General features: G+C 41.6%; 1 protein-coding gene across 1 annotated transcript in view; it reads right to left on the minus strand.

Moving 5' to 3' along the window:
- Window positions 1-528: 528 nt before the first annotated feature.
- The window catches only part of LOC132822634 (transcriptional repressor CTCF-like), a 70,423-nt gene continuing 54,616 nt past the window's right edge, over window positions 529-16,335 (minus strand). Inside the window, exons 8-10 of the mRNA XM_060835881.1 lie at window positions 4,156-4,316; window positions 1,124-1,306; window positions 529-582 (exon numbers count right to left, since the gene is read on the minus strand). Coding sequence (XP_060691864.1) covers window positions 529-582; window positions 1,124-1,306; window positions 4,156-4,316 — 398 coding nt within the window. The remainder of the gene's footprint in view (window positions 583-1,123; window positions 1,307-4,155; window positions 4,317-16,335) is intronic.

The raw sequence follows: 16,335 nt of genomic DNA on the forward strand, positions 1-16,335 counted from the left end.
GTGTTTGTTGATAGAATCTGTGGATGAGTGCCATGCCTCTAGGAATTCCCAAACAGAGAACAGCCAGTGAATTCCTGGAGGCATGGCACTCATCCACAGATTCTATCAACAAACACATCGACCTAGACCCAATATACCGGCCACTGCAGCAGACAGCTCGAACTGACAACCGGAAGCGGCAGAGACAAACCACTATAAATGCGGGAGGAAAGATCACAGAAGCGCTTCACAAGAGGCTCCCAAGCACTGAGTATGTCACCTAGACAGGGGACGAAACGTTTGCAACACAAATTCCCAGCTCGGCGAACAGAACCACAACAAGAAATTCTCCAGTTTGGAATAACTCAGAAGCTTCTGAATTGTCTTATTGTGCTATGGCCATAAAATGTATTTGTGACTAGGGAATAGGACTAATAAGAGATTTTAAAAGCATAGGCAACAGCTTGTGGGGCAAAAATTACCTCAGGTATTAAGTCATATACTCATCAAATTAAGTGTTAAATATCGCAGTTCAAAGAACTGGATGCCTCATTGAACAACTGTAGTTGAAGACTGGTTTTCATAGAACAATATGATCTTGTCCTGGAAAGAAAGAGATAAATTTCATCGTAAAAAGATGAGTCACTGTCCCCTCAAATTAACCTGGTCAGCTGCATCAAGGGGGAAGGCTAATTGCTCACTAGATGGTCGCATATATTATTTCTCATGTATTTGTAACTAACAGGTGTATTATTAATAATTGAGTTATTATATTGAGTTATAGTGAAGATAGTAGTTTTTAATCTGTGTTTTGAGTATTATTTCATTATTTGTCATTTCTAAACAGTGGAATAACCTATCATGAATTGAAAGTTACATCTTACAAGGACTAAGGATCCAGCAGTTCTTCTCCTTGAATCAGTTTGCAGCCAAAGACTGCTGAACAATGGAATTGATAATCAAGAGTCTACATGGGTGGCTCTGCACGCAGACAAATTGGCAATACTGTGTTTCTAATTCAGACTATCATCACTTTTGAGGGTGGATAATACAGATCATTGTCTGGTTGTCACTCCTAGATGTGAGTGTGCTGCAGACTACCTAATATTACAGGTATTTGCAAATGCAAAATACAAGCAGGTACCTTACGAGAAAAGCTCTTACAACATTGGGAGCAAATGTATGCTTCTGGGATGAAACTCGGGTCATGATGCTTCTTGAAATGCAAATCCAGGAGCTGCTTCTGTCTGAAGTGCATATCGCAGTGGGAGCAACTGAATGGCTTTTCCCCAGTGTGGATACGTTTATGCATTATCATGTGACGTTTCTGTGCATGAAACAGGAACAGCAATTGTTAGCAATACACTGGCACTAAATCAAATTACTTTAAGAGAAATAAAGCAAACTATTTAATTCAACAACTGAAAATATTGAATTAAACATAAATTATTGGAATACTTAGTAGGTCAGGTGCACTGATTATAGACAAAGATCCTTCATTTGCCCAGATAACAGTCTACTTCACGGTAATTCATTGTTGGCAAATGACTGTTAAGATGCACTAAAATCTGTTAGATGTTTCCAGCGCTTTGTGTTTTTAACTCTTCTCAACAGGGCCAGGTTAGGTTTTATTGATTGTTACCAAGCATTTCAGTCATATTAACTATTTCCATTAGATAAAAAGGCTCAATAAAGATCTTTTCACAGATGACTGATTTGACAAGATGAATGGAGAAAGGAAGGATATCTCTTTGAAGAGTCAGAAATAAATTATCAATTTCAACTAACCACGATCAGTGAAAGAAAGTTTTCTTTATGCAGAATTGTTGGAACTCAATAGCAGAAGTTGAGATAGATACATCATTTTAAATAAATCTATGACAGTCTTGCAAAAAGCCAACACACACAAAATCAGCAGAATGTTGGCCTCCTTCTGCTTTTGTTTAATTGTAGCAGGCCAGGTGGATCGATGCACCTGGATTTCCTAAACACATCTGCTAAGTTGCCAGATCAAAGTCTGCTAAACAAAACAAGAGATCAAGGCACAAAATGTAACATGGCTAGCTAACATGAGGGAGAGGATTAAATTGATCATTTTTAGTTTGGCAAACTGTGACAAATGGAGTACTATTGGGATCAGTGCTGGGAGCTCAACTATCTGCAATCTGTATGGGGTCCCCAACTTACGAACAACTAACTTATGAATGCTTATACTTACAAACACGATCCCAATACGGGTGTAATTTTAAACATCCAACATACACACATTTCCTGTACTCAAGAACAGTTGCTTCATATTGTCCTGTACTGTGTTTCTACTTGCATTATGATCAACTTGTAAACAAACTCATGAACAGAACCTGTTTGCAACCCAGGGATAGCTGATATAACAATGGCCTGGATGCAGGGGCTGAACGTATGATAGCAAAATTTGCCGATGACACTAACACAAGTAGGAAAGAAATTGTCAAAAGGAGGCAAACAGTGCTATATAGTGATACAGATAGGATAAAGATCGAGTAACATTTTGCAGATGGAATACATGCATAATGTGGAAAAATGTTAACTTGTTCACTTTGGCAGGAAGAATAGAAAAGGTATGTTAAGAAATTGCAAGACAGTGTGATACAGAAGCCTCTAGCTGTCCTGGTACATAAGTCCCAAAATGTTAGTGTGAAAGTACTACAAGTGGAAAGCGACTGGAATGCTGTTATTTATTACAATGGAAATGAAATATAGAAGTGGGAGGTTTTAATGCAGCTGTACAAGGCCTTAATGAGACCACAACTGGAGTGCTCTGACATGTTTTGGCCTCCATATTTGGAAAGGATATCATTACATTAAAAGTAATTAAGGGAAGGCTTCCTTGGCTTATTCCTGGAAATTTCTGATCTGACGGAAATATGTTGAACAGGTCAGAACTATTCCTGAGTGAAACAAAATACTTAGGGGACTTGAGACAGTGGTTATGGATTTTTCTTTTTGTGGATGAATCTAGAGCAAGGGGATTCAATTTAAAGAGGGCTCCCTTACAGATGAAGCTGAGGTCCATTTTTGCAATAGTCTGTACAATTCTCTTCCCAGGTAACAATGGAGGCTGAGTCACTGAATTTATTGAATACTGAGTTAGAGAGACTTTTGAAAGACTAAAGAAACAAGAGTTATGGGGACAGACAAGAAAATGTTGAGTCCAGAATCAGATCAGCCATGATCATACTGAATGGCAAAGTAAGCTTGAAGAGTCAAATATCCTACTGCTGCTCCCAAGTCCTATGTTCTACTGGGAACATTTTCTACTTTGGTCAGCAGATAGGACCAATGATCAATTTTCCATTGATAAAATTTCAAATTTGAAAAGTGGCATACCTTTCAATTTAGAAGTATCTAAATCCACACTGAACAGGAACAATCACATAACTAACAAATGTATACGTCAGTGATGTTGATCAGGACCAGGGCAGTATAAAGCCCAGTCTATGATTCTTGCATAGTGGCTCAGTGCTCTCGAATGAAGAAAAACCAGCTGTGCTCCTGCTCTTTTTCACCATCTATAAGAGGTATCATCGTCATAAGCAACCATTTGCTAATGGGCCACATGGTGGCTCAGTGGTTAGTACCGCTGCCTCACAGTGCCAACGACCTGGGTTCGAATCCTGCCTTGGGTAATTGTCTGCACATGAGTTTGCACATTCTCCCAGCGTCTGCGTGGCTTTCCTCTGTGTGCTCTGGTTTCTTCCCACAATCCAAAGGTGAATTGGTCACGCTAAATTGCTCTTAAGTGTTAGGTGCATTAGGGGTAAATATAGGGTAGGGGAATGAGTCTGGGTGGGTTACTCTTCGGAGGGTCGGTGCGGATGTGTTGGGCCAAATGGACTGTTTCCATACTGTAGGGAATGTAACCTAATGAGTACGATTACTCACCTAGGAAATTAGGAGTAAGAGGTGGCTGTCAGCTGAGAATGGAAACCCCTGCAGTTGAACAGTTTGATAGCTTCCACCAGAAAAGGTTTGGATCTAGTTTCTGGCTAAACAGGCAGCATTACAAAGTGATAACACACGCTGTCACTCCATGGTAACAGAAGCTTGAGTATTCAGAAATTTGGTTTGGGATCCTAGCATCAAACAAAACATATAAATTTGGAGTAGACTATACCTTGAAACATTTCAGCAGTATACCTGTTTACATGCATAATCACACTGGTCACACTTGAAACGTTTCTCATTCCTGTGGGTCTTTTGGTGTTGGATGAGTGCATAGCGTTCATGGAATGTAGCATCACAGTAACGACACTTCATGCTTAAGCTTGTGAAGGAATGCTGCTTTCGTAAATGGACACCTAAAATTGCAGATACAAGTGACAATTTTTAAGAAGCTGATAAAAATGAACTCTCAATTAATGAATTACCCTCAGCAATTTTAAAAGGAGACAGGGTAGATTATGAAAATGAGAACAGATGTAAGCTATTTGGTTCGTCAAAGTAGCTCTGCCATTTAATAAGAATATGGCTGAGAGAAACTGTGTTCCCTAGTTCTAGACCGCCCTCCACAAGAGGAAACATCCTCTCAGTACCTATCCTGCCAAAGCCCTCACATATTTCATCCTTCTAAAATCCAATGTGATGTGTAAGCTGGAGAACTATTATTTATTTTATTTGTTTCATATCTTCCATAAAGTACAGCTGCAATGAAACAGGCCTGCTGCCCAGACTGCCTCTGCACCCAGAAGCTTCTGCCTTCGTTCAAGGTCTGCCACACACAACTCCCATTTTCATCCTACTCCTATCACACCAGAACCAAACTGAACTTCCTGGGCACTTTCTCTCAGGCTGGGTTTATGTAGCCAGGATTTTTCCAACTCTGCTCGAGCCATGAGCAAAAATTCATGCCTTAGTTGCAGTTGTTATTGTGAGGTAAACTGAAGGGCGAACAATAATTCATCTAAAATTCAGGAAAAGTAAGCAAAACCTGGCATTTAAAGGAGCTGATATGATGCATGATGGCTATATCAAGGCTATTTCCACATTATCAGTGACACTGTTTTTCCTTCTGGAACAAGGTGAAATGCTCTCGTTGTCTCACACATGAACTCAATGTGAACTTAGAAAAAAGACTGCTTCAGTAATCTCAAGGCCTACTCACATTAGCTTGTCCAAGCAGACAGCAGTCAGCCAGATTGTCCTCCATGAACTGTTACAACCAGACCAGGGTGAGATTCCACAAGTCATCAAACTTCCAAAAAGGATACCCCAAATTGTCAAGCACCTAGCTAAGGAGGGATTAGCTGGCCTTTATAGACCCAGCCCGTCAGCTGGTCACAATAAATTTCCAAAGGACCCCCTCCGTTATAGATATCATTCTCCAAAATCAAATAAAGCCGATTTAACCAGGTTTTCTTGAATTAACAGAAGAATGTGGGCGGCACAGTGGCAAGCACTGTTGCCTCACAGCGCCAGAGACCTGGGTTCAATTCCCACCTCAGGCGACTCCGTGTGGAGTTTGTACATTCTCCCTGGGACTACGTGGGTTTCCTCCGGGTGCTCCAGTTTCCTCCCACAATCCAAAGATGTGCAGGTTAGGTGAATTGGCCATGCTAAATTGCCCTAGTGTTAGGTGAAGGGGTAAATGGTCTGGGTGGGTTGCGCTTTGCCGGGTCGGTGTGGACTTGTGGGACTAAAGGGCCTGTTTCCACACTGTAAGTAATCTAGTAATGTTTATTAGTTATTATTCACACCCACAGATTAAAAGTAATAAAAGATAAAAATTGAAAGGTCTACCATTTAGTCTCTGGGTCATTTGTGAAGAGTAGATAATTAAGTCGAACAGTCACTTTAGAGATTCTTGTTTTGCAGGTTGATTGAAATTCTACTGCGCTGTTTCAGTTTCACAGATAGACAGCTTCTTATACTCAGAGCGAAGCGATCCTTTAACTGCAATGCAGGAGCGGTTAGTGAATAGTTTTTCAACTGTGATTTTCACATAATACTAGCTCTTGAATCTTGGCTAGTAGACTCTCGTGTCTCAGCTCCTCCTTCCAGTAGCACCACCTAATCCTAACAGTGTTGAACTGACTTCTAACCCTTTTTCTTTTGTATTTTTGACAGGATAAGTCACAAAACATGCCTCTCCCCTCGACTGCTGCCTTTTTGCCCATCGTGTTTACTGTCTGAGATAACTCCAAGAGGTTTCAGTTTCTGTAATTCAGTTTGTAACTGTTTTTACTCATTCATAGGACATGGGTGTCTCAGAATGGCCAGAATTTTTATTCCTCGTCCCTAGTTGCCCTTGAGAAGGTGGCGGTGAGCTGCCTTCTTTGACCACTCTAGTCAATGTGCTATAGGTATTCCCACAAAATCCTTAGGGAGGATGTTGACCCAGCGACACTGAAGGAACAGTAATATATTTCCAAGTCAGGGTAGTGGGTGGCTTGGAAAATTTGCAGGTGGTAGTATTCCCATATATCTGCTGCCCTTTTCTTCTAGATGGAAATGATCATGCATTTGGAAGATGTGGCCTTAATGAGTTACTGCAGTGCATCCTGTAGATGGTAGACACTGCTGGCTATAGTGAATGTTGTAAATATGTTGCTAATTAGGTGGTTTCTTTGTCCTGGATAGTGTCAAGCTTCTTGAGCATTGTTGGAGCTGCACTCATTCAGGCAAGTGGACAGTATTCCTGACATCTGCCTTGCAGTGGACTGGTTTTGGGAACTGAATTAGATAAATTACTCAGGAGATGAATTACTTGCTGCAGTATTGCTAGACTCTGTGTGCTGTTGTACCTACTGTATCTATTGGTCAGTCCAGTTGAGTTTCTGGTCAATAGTATTCCCCCCTAAAAGTGCTGACAATTGGGGATTCAGTGATGTTAACATCACTGAATGTCAAGGGTAGCAGTTACATTCTCTCTTATTGGAGATGATCATTGCCTAGCATTTGTGTGGCATAAACGTTACTGTTGCTTTTCAACCCAAGGTATATTATCCAAGGTATTGTTGCATTTGAACATGGACTGCTGCAGTATCTCAAGAATCATTGATTCAATAGTATTGAATATTGTGCAATCATCCTTATTTATGGTCCAATGATTGAGAGAAGGTCACTGATAAAGCAGCTGAAGATGGTTGGCCATAGGACACTATCCTGAGGAATGCCTGCAGAGATATCCTCAAACTAAGATGACTGAGCTCCAACAACCATAACTATCTTCCTATGTTTTGGGGGAACTCCAACTCATGGGCAGTTTTCCTCATTGCCCACTGATTCCAGTATTTCTCGGGCTCCTTGATACCACACTTGGTCCAATGTAGCCTGATGTCAAGGGCTTTCACTCTCACCTCAGGAATTCGGCTCTTATGTGCATGTTTAAACTAAGGCTGTAATGACATCCGGAGCTGAGTGGCTCTGGTGCAATCCAAACTGGGCATCAGCGAGCAAGTTGTTGCTGAGTAGGTGCTGCTTTATAGCACTACTGATGCAACCTTTCATCACTTTACTGACGATCAAGAGTAGACTGACGGAATGGTAATTGGTCAGGTTAGAGCTATCCTACCTTTTGTGTACAGGACATACCTTGGCAATTTTCCATAGTCCGATAGATGCCAGCAACCGCACTGGAACAGGTTTCCATGCCCATGTTTAACCTTGTGCCATGAGGCATCATGGGGTCCAGAGTCAATATTGAGGTTTCCTGGGGTAACTCCCCAACTGCATACCGTCCTGGTACCTCTGCCCTGCTCTTGGGATGGGGCATGTCCAGGGCTTGTAATGGTAGTGTGTGGAATATTGTAAGTATGATTATGTCTGACTGTTGTTTGATTATTTTGGTACTTACTCCCACATGTCAGTAAAGAGGAATTTGCAGGGTGGACAAGACTGTTCTTGTCATTGTCATTTCCAGTGCCAAGGTTGATGTGAGGTGGTTCATCCAGTTTTTTTCTGTTGACACTTTGTAGACAGGAGTGTTCCCTCCCAGTCAGAGAATACTTTAGCGGTCTGGGACATTCAACCTCAGACCTTCGGGTGACCATCCTCCAAGGCAAACTTTGGGAGAGGCAACAACACAACGTAGCCAATCAGAGGCTGATAGCCAAGTTCAGTACCCATGGGAATGGCCTCAAATGGGACCTTAGGTTCATTTCACGCTATAGGTGACCCCACTGCACTATATACACACAGGCAGGCACACATTTACATACAGCCACACACTCACAGATAGACAGACACTCCTACTGACACACACACTCCTACAGACCCAAACACTCACACAGACCCAAACACTCATACAGACCCCCTCTCACACACAAGCTCTCTCTCATATGCTCACGTATACACTTCCACACTCATGCAAGCACCCTCTCACAAACGTATATGCCTTTAAACTCAGACTCACAGATTTCACGTACACACACTCTCTCACAGACACTCATGCCCCTCCCTGCATGCGTGTATGTGTACATATATATAATATATATATATATATATATACACACACACACACACACACAAGTTTGTGGGATGAATTTGTACTTGCAGAATTATATTCTGTTTTGCTCAAAAACTGCTTAAATCCATGTAAGATTCTGTAAATCCCTTTTTTAGATTAGAATCAGTCTGAACATTGGGGCACATGCAGCCTCACACAGGACACCTCACACCTTCAATGCATTATCTGGGCCAATATGGCACCTATTGTTAAAGTTCACTTATGAATGTAACTTTAAGTAAGTTCTGGAATTTACATATAGAAGAACTGAAACCAACATGCCCATTTTAAAAGTTGAGAGACTTAACAAACAATCCAGGTCTTTTTCATTATAAAATTTCAATTACATCACACTGTAAACTTTTGCTATAAATTCTGTGTCCTACGATCTTATACTCCATAACCACCTGTTGAAGGAGCAGTACTTCCAAATAAACCTGTTGGACTATAACTGGTGTCGTGTGACTTTTAACTTTGTAGAGATTGATACTACTGAGTGGCTTGCTAAGCCTTTTCAGAGGGCAGTTGAGATTGCTGCATTGCTGCGACTCTGAAGTCACATGTAACCAAACAGGATGAGGACAGCAGATTTTTTTTTCTGAAAGACATTAGTGAACCAGATGAGTTCTTCTGACAATCCATGGTTATCAGTAGATTCTTAATTTCAGATATTTTGTTGAATTTGAACTCCACCATCTGCTATGGTGGGATTCAAACCCAAGTTCATTAGCTGAGTTTCTGGATTAAAGGTCTAGCAATAATACAACTAGGCTATCCCCTTCATCTACTATAATAGTGCCCTATTTAACTGGGAATAATGTGCTGATAGTCATGACCCACTGTTCCAAATGTCAGCACAAAATGTATAAAAATCCCAATCAGCCTCTAAAACCCATTATGTCTGACTCTTACAAAGAAGAAAAGTAAACCACACAAACTTCTTCAAAAATAATAAAAAGACCTCTCTTTTTATTCTAAAACACAAGAAAGTGAAAAATAATCTATAAATTAAGCAAAATAAATAATATCTGTTCAAAACAAACAAACTCAAACACGTAAACAAATTTCCAAAGATAAAAAATCAAGGCCATAAGGTGTAAAGTTTTTATTTCTTCTACAATCTTTTTGATTTTTTGAACAGAGTGACACTGATGACTGTATGGTGATGATTGTCCTTCAATGTCTAATCAAGTGAATATAGGTCTTTCCTTGTATGAATTTTTTCTTTAAACTTTCTTCAGTTTTCTGTCTTTATCCTCACACAGAGAGAGAGAGTGTGTTGATGGCTTTCTGTCTGTGGGCTATGGATGCTTTTCACTCTCTGCTGCCTTTGGCACTTACAGAATTGTAACCCTACAGCTCAACCAATCAGAAACTGCTGTCAGGCAGAAATCAGAAACTTTAATGTTTCTTGGTGCTAGTCAGTCTAAGCGACTGCCTCATTTTTTGGCTTTCAGAAAGCAACATCGTATCACACAGCTAAACAATATGCAACACTTGTTTTTCATGTTTTAAAACATTTTCAAATATTATCTACTGATAAAACAGCTATCCACATTCCATTTCAATTTATATTTCTGAAAAATATGGAATTTCTTACAGTACTGCCTTTTCTCCCTTTAAACTCAATCCGTTCAAGTTTCCTTGATAAATGTCTCATGGAATACAACTCTAAGTACTGTATGCATCTTGTCAATTCAATGGCTCATCCTCCCAAATTACTAATCATTCATATTCACTCACTGGCACATTTCACCATCTCTCCTGTTCATGCCTGGCCTTCTGTTCACTTCCACTTGATCACATTGTCACATTGCAGGAATGACTGGCACCCGGCTGTGGGCCAACACCAGCTAGAAGTTGGAAGACATCATGCTCCTCCTTCTCTATGAGCACAAGATTCTTGAAGTGGCTAGAGAGGAGCATGGTGGCTCATACTGGGCCAAAGACAGACCAAGCCAAGCTTCACTGCGTTTTGTTGCGTAGCTCTCCCATTAACAATAGTGGTACTGCATTCTTAATCTGCACAAGCCTTTATCCCTTTTAGGAAACCAATTACCTCTTCTCTCATGCAGACTCCAGTGGCACGCAGTGCACCCCAACTAATGGCTCATTGCCAGGAAACATCATCCCTACCTGTCAGAAAGAAGCCATCAAACCCTCAGAGGATACAGGCAAGCTTTCACCTGCAACCTCTACCAGCGAAGCGCCTTTTACCTTGATGGGTACTTCTGGATCTGACCTGGGAGCACAACCTTGTCAGCACGTCAATAAGACATCTCCACAGCTGGTTGAGAAAGACACACCCTGGTTGCTGGAACTTCCTGATGAAGGGCTTATGCCCAAAACGTCGAATTTCCTGTTCCTTGGATGCTACCTGACCTGCTGCGCTTTTCCAGCAACACATTTTCAGCTCTGAGCTCCAGCATCTGCAGACCTCACTTTCTCCTGCTGGAACTCAGTCAACTCCGAGGTACCAGGCACCTTCAAAGCCCCAGACAGATGATGTTATGATCTACCATTAATGATTTTGTTAAAATCCACAGAAAGGTATGGGAACTGCATGCAGGTTCTGTCAGCGGCAGATGGTAAGCTGAGCCTAACAGCATCATCAGTAACATATGGTTGCAGCATGCACATGTTTGGCAATCTCCATGGTGACTGCCATGGACAGTCAGGTTCAGTACTTGCTATAACTATATACAGACCTGCAATATTTCAGTTGAGCCACAAGTTCTCAGAATCAATGGCCCAGTGACAGGGGGACAGAGGAATTAATCTCACTCTAAGGAGCCCTTTCTCAAGGTAGTGGTGCCAGCACAGGAAGAAGAGACATAGACAGGACTTCTTGGAAGCTTTATTACAAGGTGCTCCAAAGATGCCCAGCTCCTCCAATTGTAAAGCCATAGAAAATCAAGCTGAGGTCAGTGACCCTGCAAATGGACTGGAACTATCAGTAAGCCCTGTCCTACATGCCAAAGGGCATCAAGGAACAACAATCCAAGTTTTCCAGGCCACCAGGACTAATCACAAAGCAGGTCCCCTTCAATTGTGGAAATCAGGACTGCATTTAGATGAAGTAGGACGCAGAGGAAGAAAAAAGACCTTACTGACGTCACGTAAGTGCATCATTGAAATATCACTGTAAATTTTTACTTGCACTGTTAAAATATCTGCTCTAGAGTAATTTTCACTGATGACCTGGTTAAGTTGCACTCAGACGAGCAGCCTCTTCAGACAATTCAAGGATGACCAATGTTGCAATAGCCAAGCACTGTTCATCCCTCACAAGCAACTGACCCCTTGACTGCAGATAGTATCAGTTGTCAGGAATGCTTGAATAGCCACAGCACTGCAATTTTTAATGGGGACAACACTGAGGCTAAACAGAAATTGCAGGGATCGTGCTAAAAACTTTTGCACCCCTGTTGTGTGTGAGAAGATAGAATCAGTGTTAAATGTAGAGATTTCTGGAGAGAAGGTTCCACTCTATCAGTTTTTCAAAGCACCACATTACCAATTAAGGCTACAAAATGTAAAATTGGCAGTCACTAGTCTTCTCTCCCTATTAGCCCACTGCCTGAGAAAAGATACACAAAGATTTGCCTCAGTTCAAAGCTGTTCCAACAGAATTCTCAAGCATTTCAGGGTAATTTAACAGTCTATCCACAGTCTGAACTGGACGATTATCAAAGATGGAAGGCCCAAAAGAGGATTCCTCTCAACCTGCTGGTTACGAGAGACTTTTCACAAAACACTCAGTTATAATTTGTTGACTGAAACCTTTAGAGCTACCTAATCTGAGTGCCATGCAAGGTTAATTCACTATCTCACCGACTGCTGTTTTTCTCCCTAGTGATCAGTGAGTGGACCCCAGCCGAAGATATCAAGTGGATATTCGAATAGATAATGACAAATTTACTCACAACAGAAAAGGTCAAGGACTGCAAAAATAACAACATCCACATCTTTCGCACTATGCATGGGCCATTTGCCAGATTACCAACAGAATGTGAACATGTAAAATAAAGACCAAACTCAACTCATTCATTCTGTCTGCAGTTTTCAAGAGACTAGCTCTGGCTTCTCAGGCTTGATGATGCATTGCTCTGCAAATACATTGGTTTTGGACGGTTGCCGTGTTCCTTATGTTCAGCCTTAGAAGGTTAGTTACTGTTGATCCCCCATTATGTCTCCATCCAGGATTACAGTGATAAAACACACAACAATGATGTGGTGAACTCTTTCTCGGTTATACTGCAAGGTTCTGCTGGGCCAGTCCTCATGTTAAGAAGACATATGGTCCAGACTTCTATGGGCCTCGTGCAAGTCTGAGCAGTACTGTATCCTCACTGTTCATCAATCTGAAATGTTCAAAAAGGTTTCAAGAGCCAAGTTTGGAGGGTATAACATTTATCATTCAGCAGCCAACTTTACAGTGCTCTGGTCCTTGGAAAGACAGTGGAATCTGAGGTTTGAGCACTGAAGGAGTAAAAGCTTTCTTCTGTTGATAAACTCTGCAGGTTGGTAATGAGGTATTCTTGAAGCAAAGTGATTGCAGTTAATACCATCCTGCACCTAAGGGAAGCCAGCATTGGTGGAGAATCCCATTGCCCGAGCTGCTTTATGTTTTTCATAAAGGATGAAGGATAGCTGTGATCTGGAGAAAACAGCATCAGTTACATTCCAGTAGATTTACAGGTCAGGCAGTGGGTGATGCCACACAATTCCCCAGCTGCTACTTGAAATGAATAGTTGCAAGAAAGTGCAGTACAGTTGTGAGCGACAATCACCAGGATGAGATTGTCATTCAGTCCTTCTAAGCACAAGTCTTCCTTCAGCAGATGACATAGGTCAGTGCTCATTGCCCAGAACATCCTAAATCACTGCTTGCAATGTATATCAGTGAGTTGAAGAAAATGACAATGAGGCATATGGATCTATCGGTGCCTGAGATCCAAAGTATTGAAGGATTGAAGTGATGCGCAAGCTAGTTCGAAAGCATGGTGATGTGATGTGGACAATGCGTCAAGGAAGATGGTGTCCATGGAACATATGAAAGAACAGTTGAATGATCACCAGGACAGCCATTCAATGATCTGTAGCACTGGATAGCATTCTGATTTACATCGTCGAAACTTGCACTGTCAATAGTTTCTCACAGAAGGAGAGAATTTAAGTGATGTTTCAATGAGGAAGTTGGTGTATTAATGAGATACAAACCCATAGAAACAAGGCAATCGCCACTCAATAGTGAAATTCTGAAAATGTCAATTAAGGCTTATGGGAAAATCGCAATGCGGTCAACTATTTTAAAGATAGCAGACAGGTCAAGAATGATGAGAGGCATAGTTTCCCATGATCGTAGTCATATAGATGTCATTTATACTTTGCAGCGTGAGGGATTCAGTGCTGTGGCAGGGGCTGAGACCTGATTGGACTGATTCAAACACAAATTTCCAGGAGAAACTGGCACAAATATAAAGGCAACAATAAATTTAAGCATGTTTGAAGCTGAACATGGAAGACATTTTGGAAGAACGGAAGGTTGGGTTTTTGGAGAGGGCTGATGTCAGTCAATTTAAAAGGAAGGGAAACAGCTGAGGAAAGAGACTGTTAACATTATCAACTAAATCAACGGACAGGAAATGAAGAGAAAATAGAGTCAAGCGAACAGGAAGAGCCTCATGCACAGAGAAGTTTGAAGAGTGCATGAGGAGAGAACATACAAAAGGAAGAGGCCTAGATGTTTGTCTGGTGGGATAGAAGATAAAGAGGGCTGATTAGGTAGTCTCAATTTTAGTGTCAGAGGCCAATGAGCTCATTGAGGTGAGAATGGAGGAGACGGGGGAGGGGTTTAAGAAGCCACCATTGTGACGTTGGTGGTTATCTTTGCGGTCTAGGATGATCCTGAGCAATTTTGGCAGGGTACAGCAATGCTACCAATATGTATTTGCAGCCAATGTCGGGGCCTTGCCAGTTTTGAAAAAAACATCCATTATGTGGAAAGTCACCAGGATAGTGCTAACTGCACAGAACACTGATTATTTTACAAAGGTTCACGAAACTAAATCATGCCTACTGGCTAGTAGAAATATAACTAAATTGCCTTGAATATGTACATTTAGGTCGGGAGCAAAATCAGGGCAATTCCTGACTCCATGAAGCCACCTGAGAAGAAGTTCCCAAGACCTGCGCCAATTGTCCATACACAAATGCATCATGGCTGTGACTGAAGCCATTTGTGCCAAATCTCACTACTTCATCCTGTTTCCCGTTATAAGGTCAGTAGATGCCTGGTCTGTATGCTTTTCAATGGAAAAGGGTTCCATTCCATCAAGATGATCATCAATTCTATCAGTAATCATCAATTTTACTTGGAACTTTCTGTACAGTAGCCTGGGAGCTGTCACAATGCCTATATCCTTGGGAACTCCTGTGATTCTGCTATGGTTGAGGGTGCACATGATTATTGGGAGACAAGAGATACCCAGCGCGACCATGACTGATGACTCTGCTCTGCAACCTCCTAACTAAGGCAGTGTAGATAGAATGCAGTCCATTCTTTGGTCATGGCCATGGTGGCAGATGATAAGCATACTGATCAGATTCCACAGCTTGGACCAGGATAAGGGTGTATTTCAGTAGACTCCAGAGCGCACTGCATAATCTTAGCATGCTGTTCTCTGCACAACTAGAACAGGAAACAAAGCAATGCTGATGATCTTGGACAGCAGGGGCATTTTTCACAGAGGGGGATGAGGATATTAAACACCGTACTCAAGTACAGCAGTTCTGACACTACAAACCATATAGGACTTAATGGACAACATGTAGGCGACAGATAAATGCAGCAATTGCTAATGACCATAAAACTATCAGTGCAAGACAGGCAAGCAATTTGTTTCTGTTCTGAGAGGTAAATTTTACTTCTGTTTATTTGATTTCTGTTCACTTTTGTTATTGCAAATGAAAGTTTTGAGGTGACTAACGGCTTCCCTGTATTGTGATTATCCCACATTAAACTATTCTTGGTCACAGTGAACACGAGGGAAAAAGTATCAGTAACTTAGAGTAGGTTGTGATTTAAGTCAGGTGAGATGTGTGTCCCGGAGCTTAAACAGGGAATGGTGTAGGAATGTACAGTAGTATATGCAAAGAAGTGACAGGTGTGAGAACCATAAGTTTATAGTTGCTGTGCCATTCTGTTGACAGTGAATGGTAACTCTAAGCTGCCAATGCAACTCTGGGGGCATGATTGGGGTATAAAGATGGTGCTCCTACCAGGGATGCCAGCGTATCCCAGGATATCTGGCAATGACAAGTACCCTTGCTACGGCAACTAGTAGAAGACTCAGGGCTGCAAGGGGCTTGATAAGTAGTTAATGAGGCAAGTTTGGGATTATCAGGTAAGAAATCTCACTCGACCATGAAACTCAACAAAAATAACATTCTGCCAAAACGTGGTATGAATCAGATTAATTGGTTCACACAATTTTTTTTTATTCTTGGGGCATCGCTGACTGGCCAGCATTGATAGCCCATCCCTAATTGCCCTTGAGTAGGTGGTGGTGAGCTGCCTTCCTGAATCATTGCAATCCACTTGCTGTGGGTTGACCTGCAATGTTGGTAGGGAGGGAATTCAAGGTGTTTGACCCAACTACTGCGATGGTACAGCAGTATACTGCCAAGACTGGGTGGTGAGTAGCTTGAGGGGAACTTGCAGGTGTTGGCGTTCCAGGTCCTTCTAGATGGAAGTGGTTGTGGATTTGGAATATGCTGTCTAAGAAGCTTTGGTGAATTTCATTTGGTGCACATTCATGTCTACAATTCCATGTGGCAATTTACCTCTCCTAAGGAAGCCTGACCACCCC

Source organism: Hemiscyllium ocellatum, chromosome 15 (assembly GCF_020745735.1).
Source record: "Hemiscyllium ocellatum isolate sHemOce1 chromosome 15, sHemOce1.pat.X.cur, whole genome shotgun sequence".
Classification (NCBI taxonomy): domain Eukaryota; kingdom Metazoa; phylum Chordata; class Chondrichthyes; order Orectolobiformes; family Hemiscylliidae; genus Hemiscyllium; species Hemiscyllium ocellatum.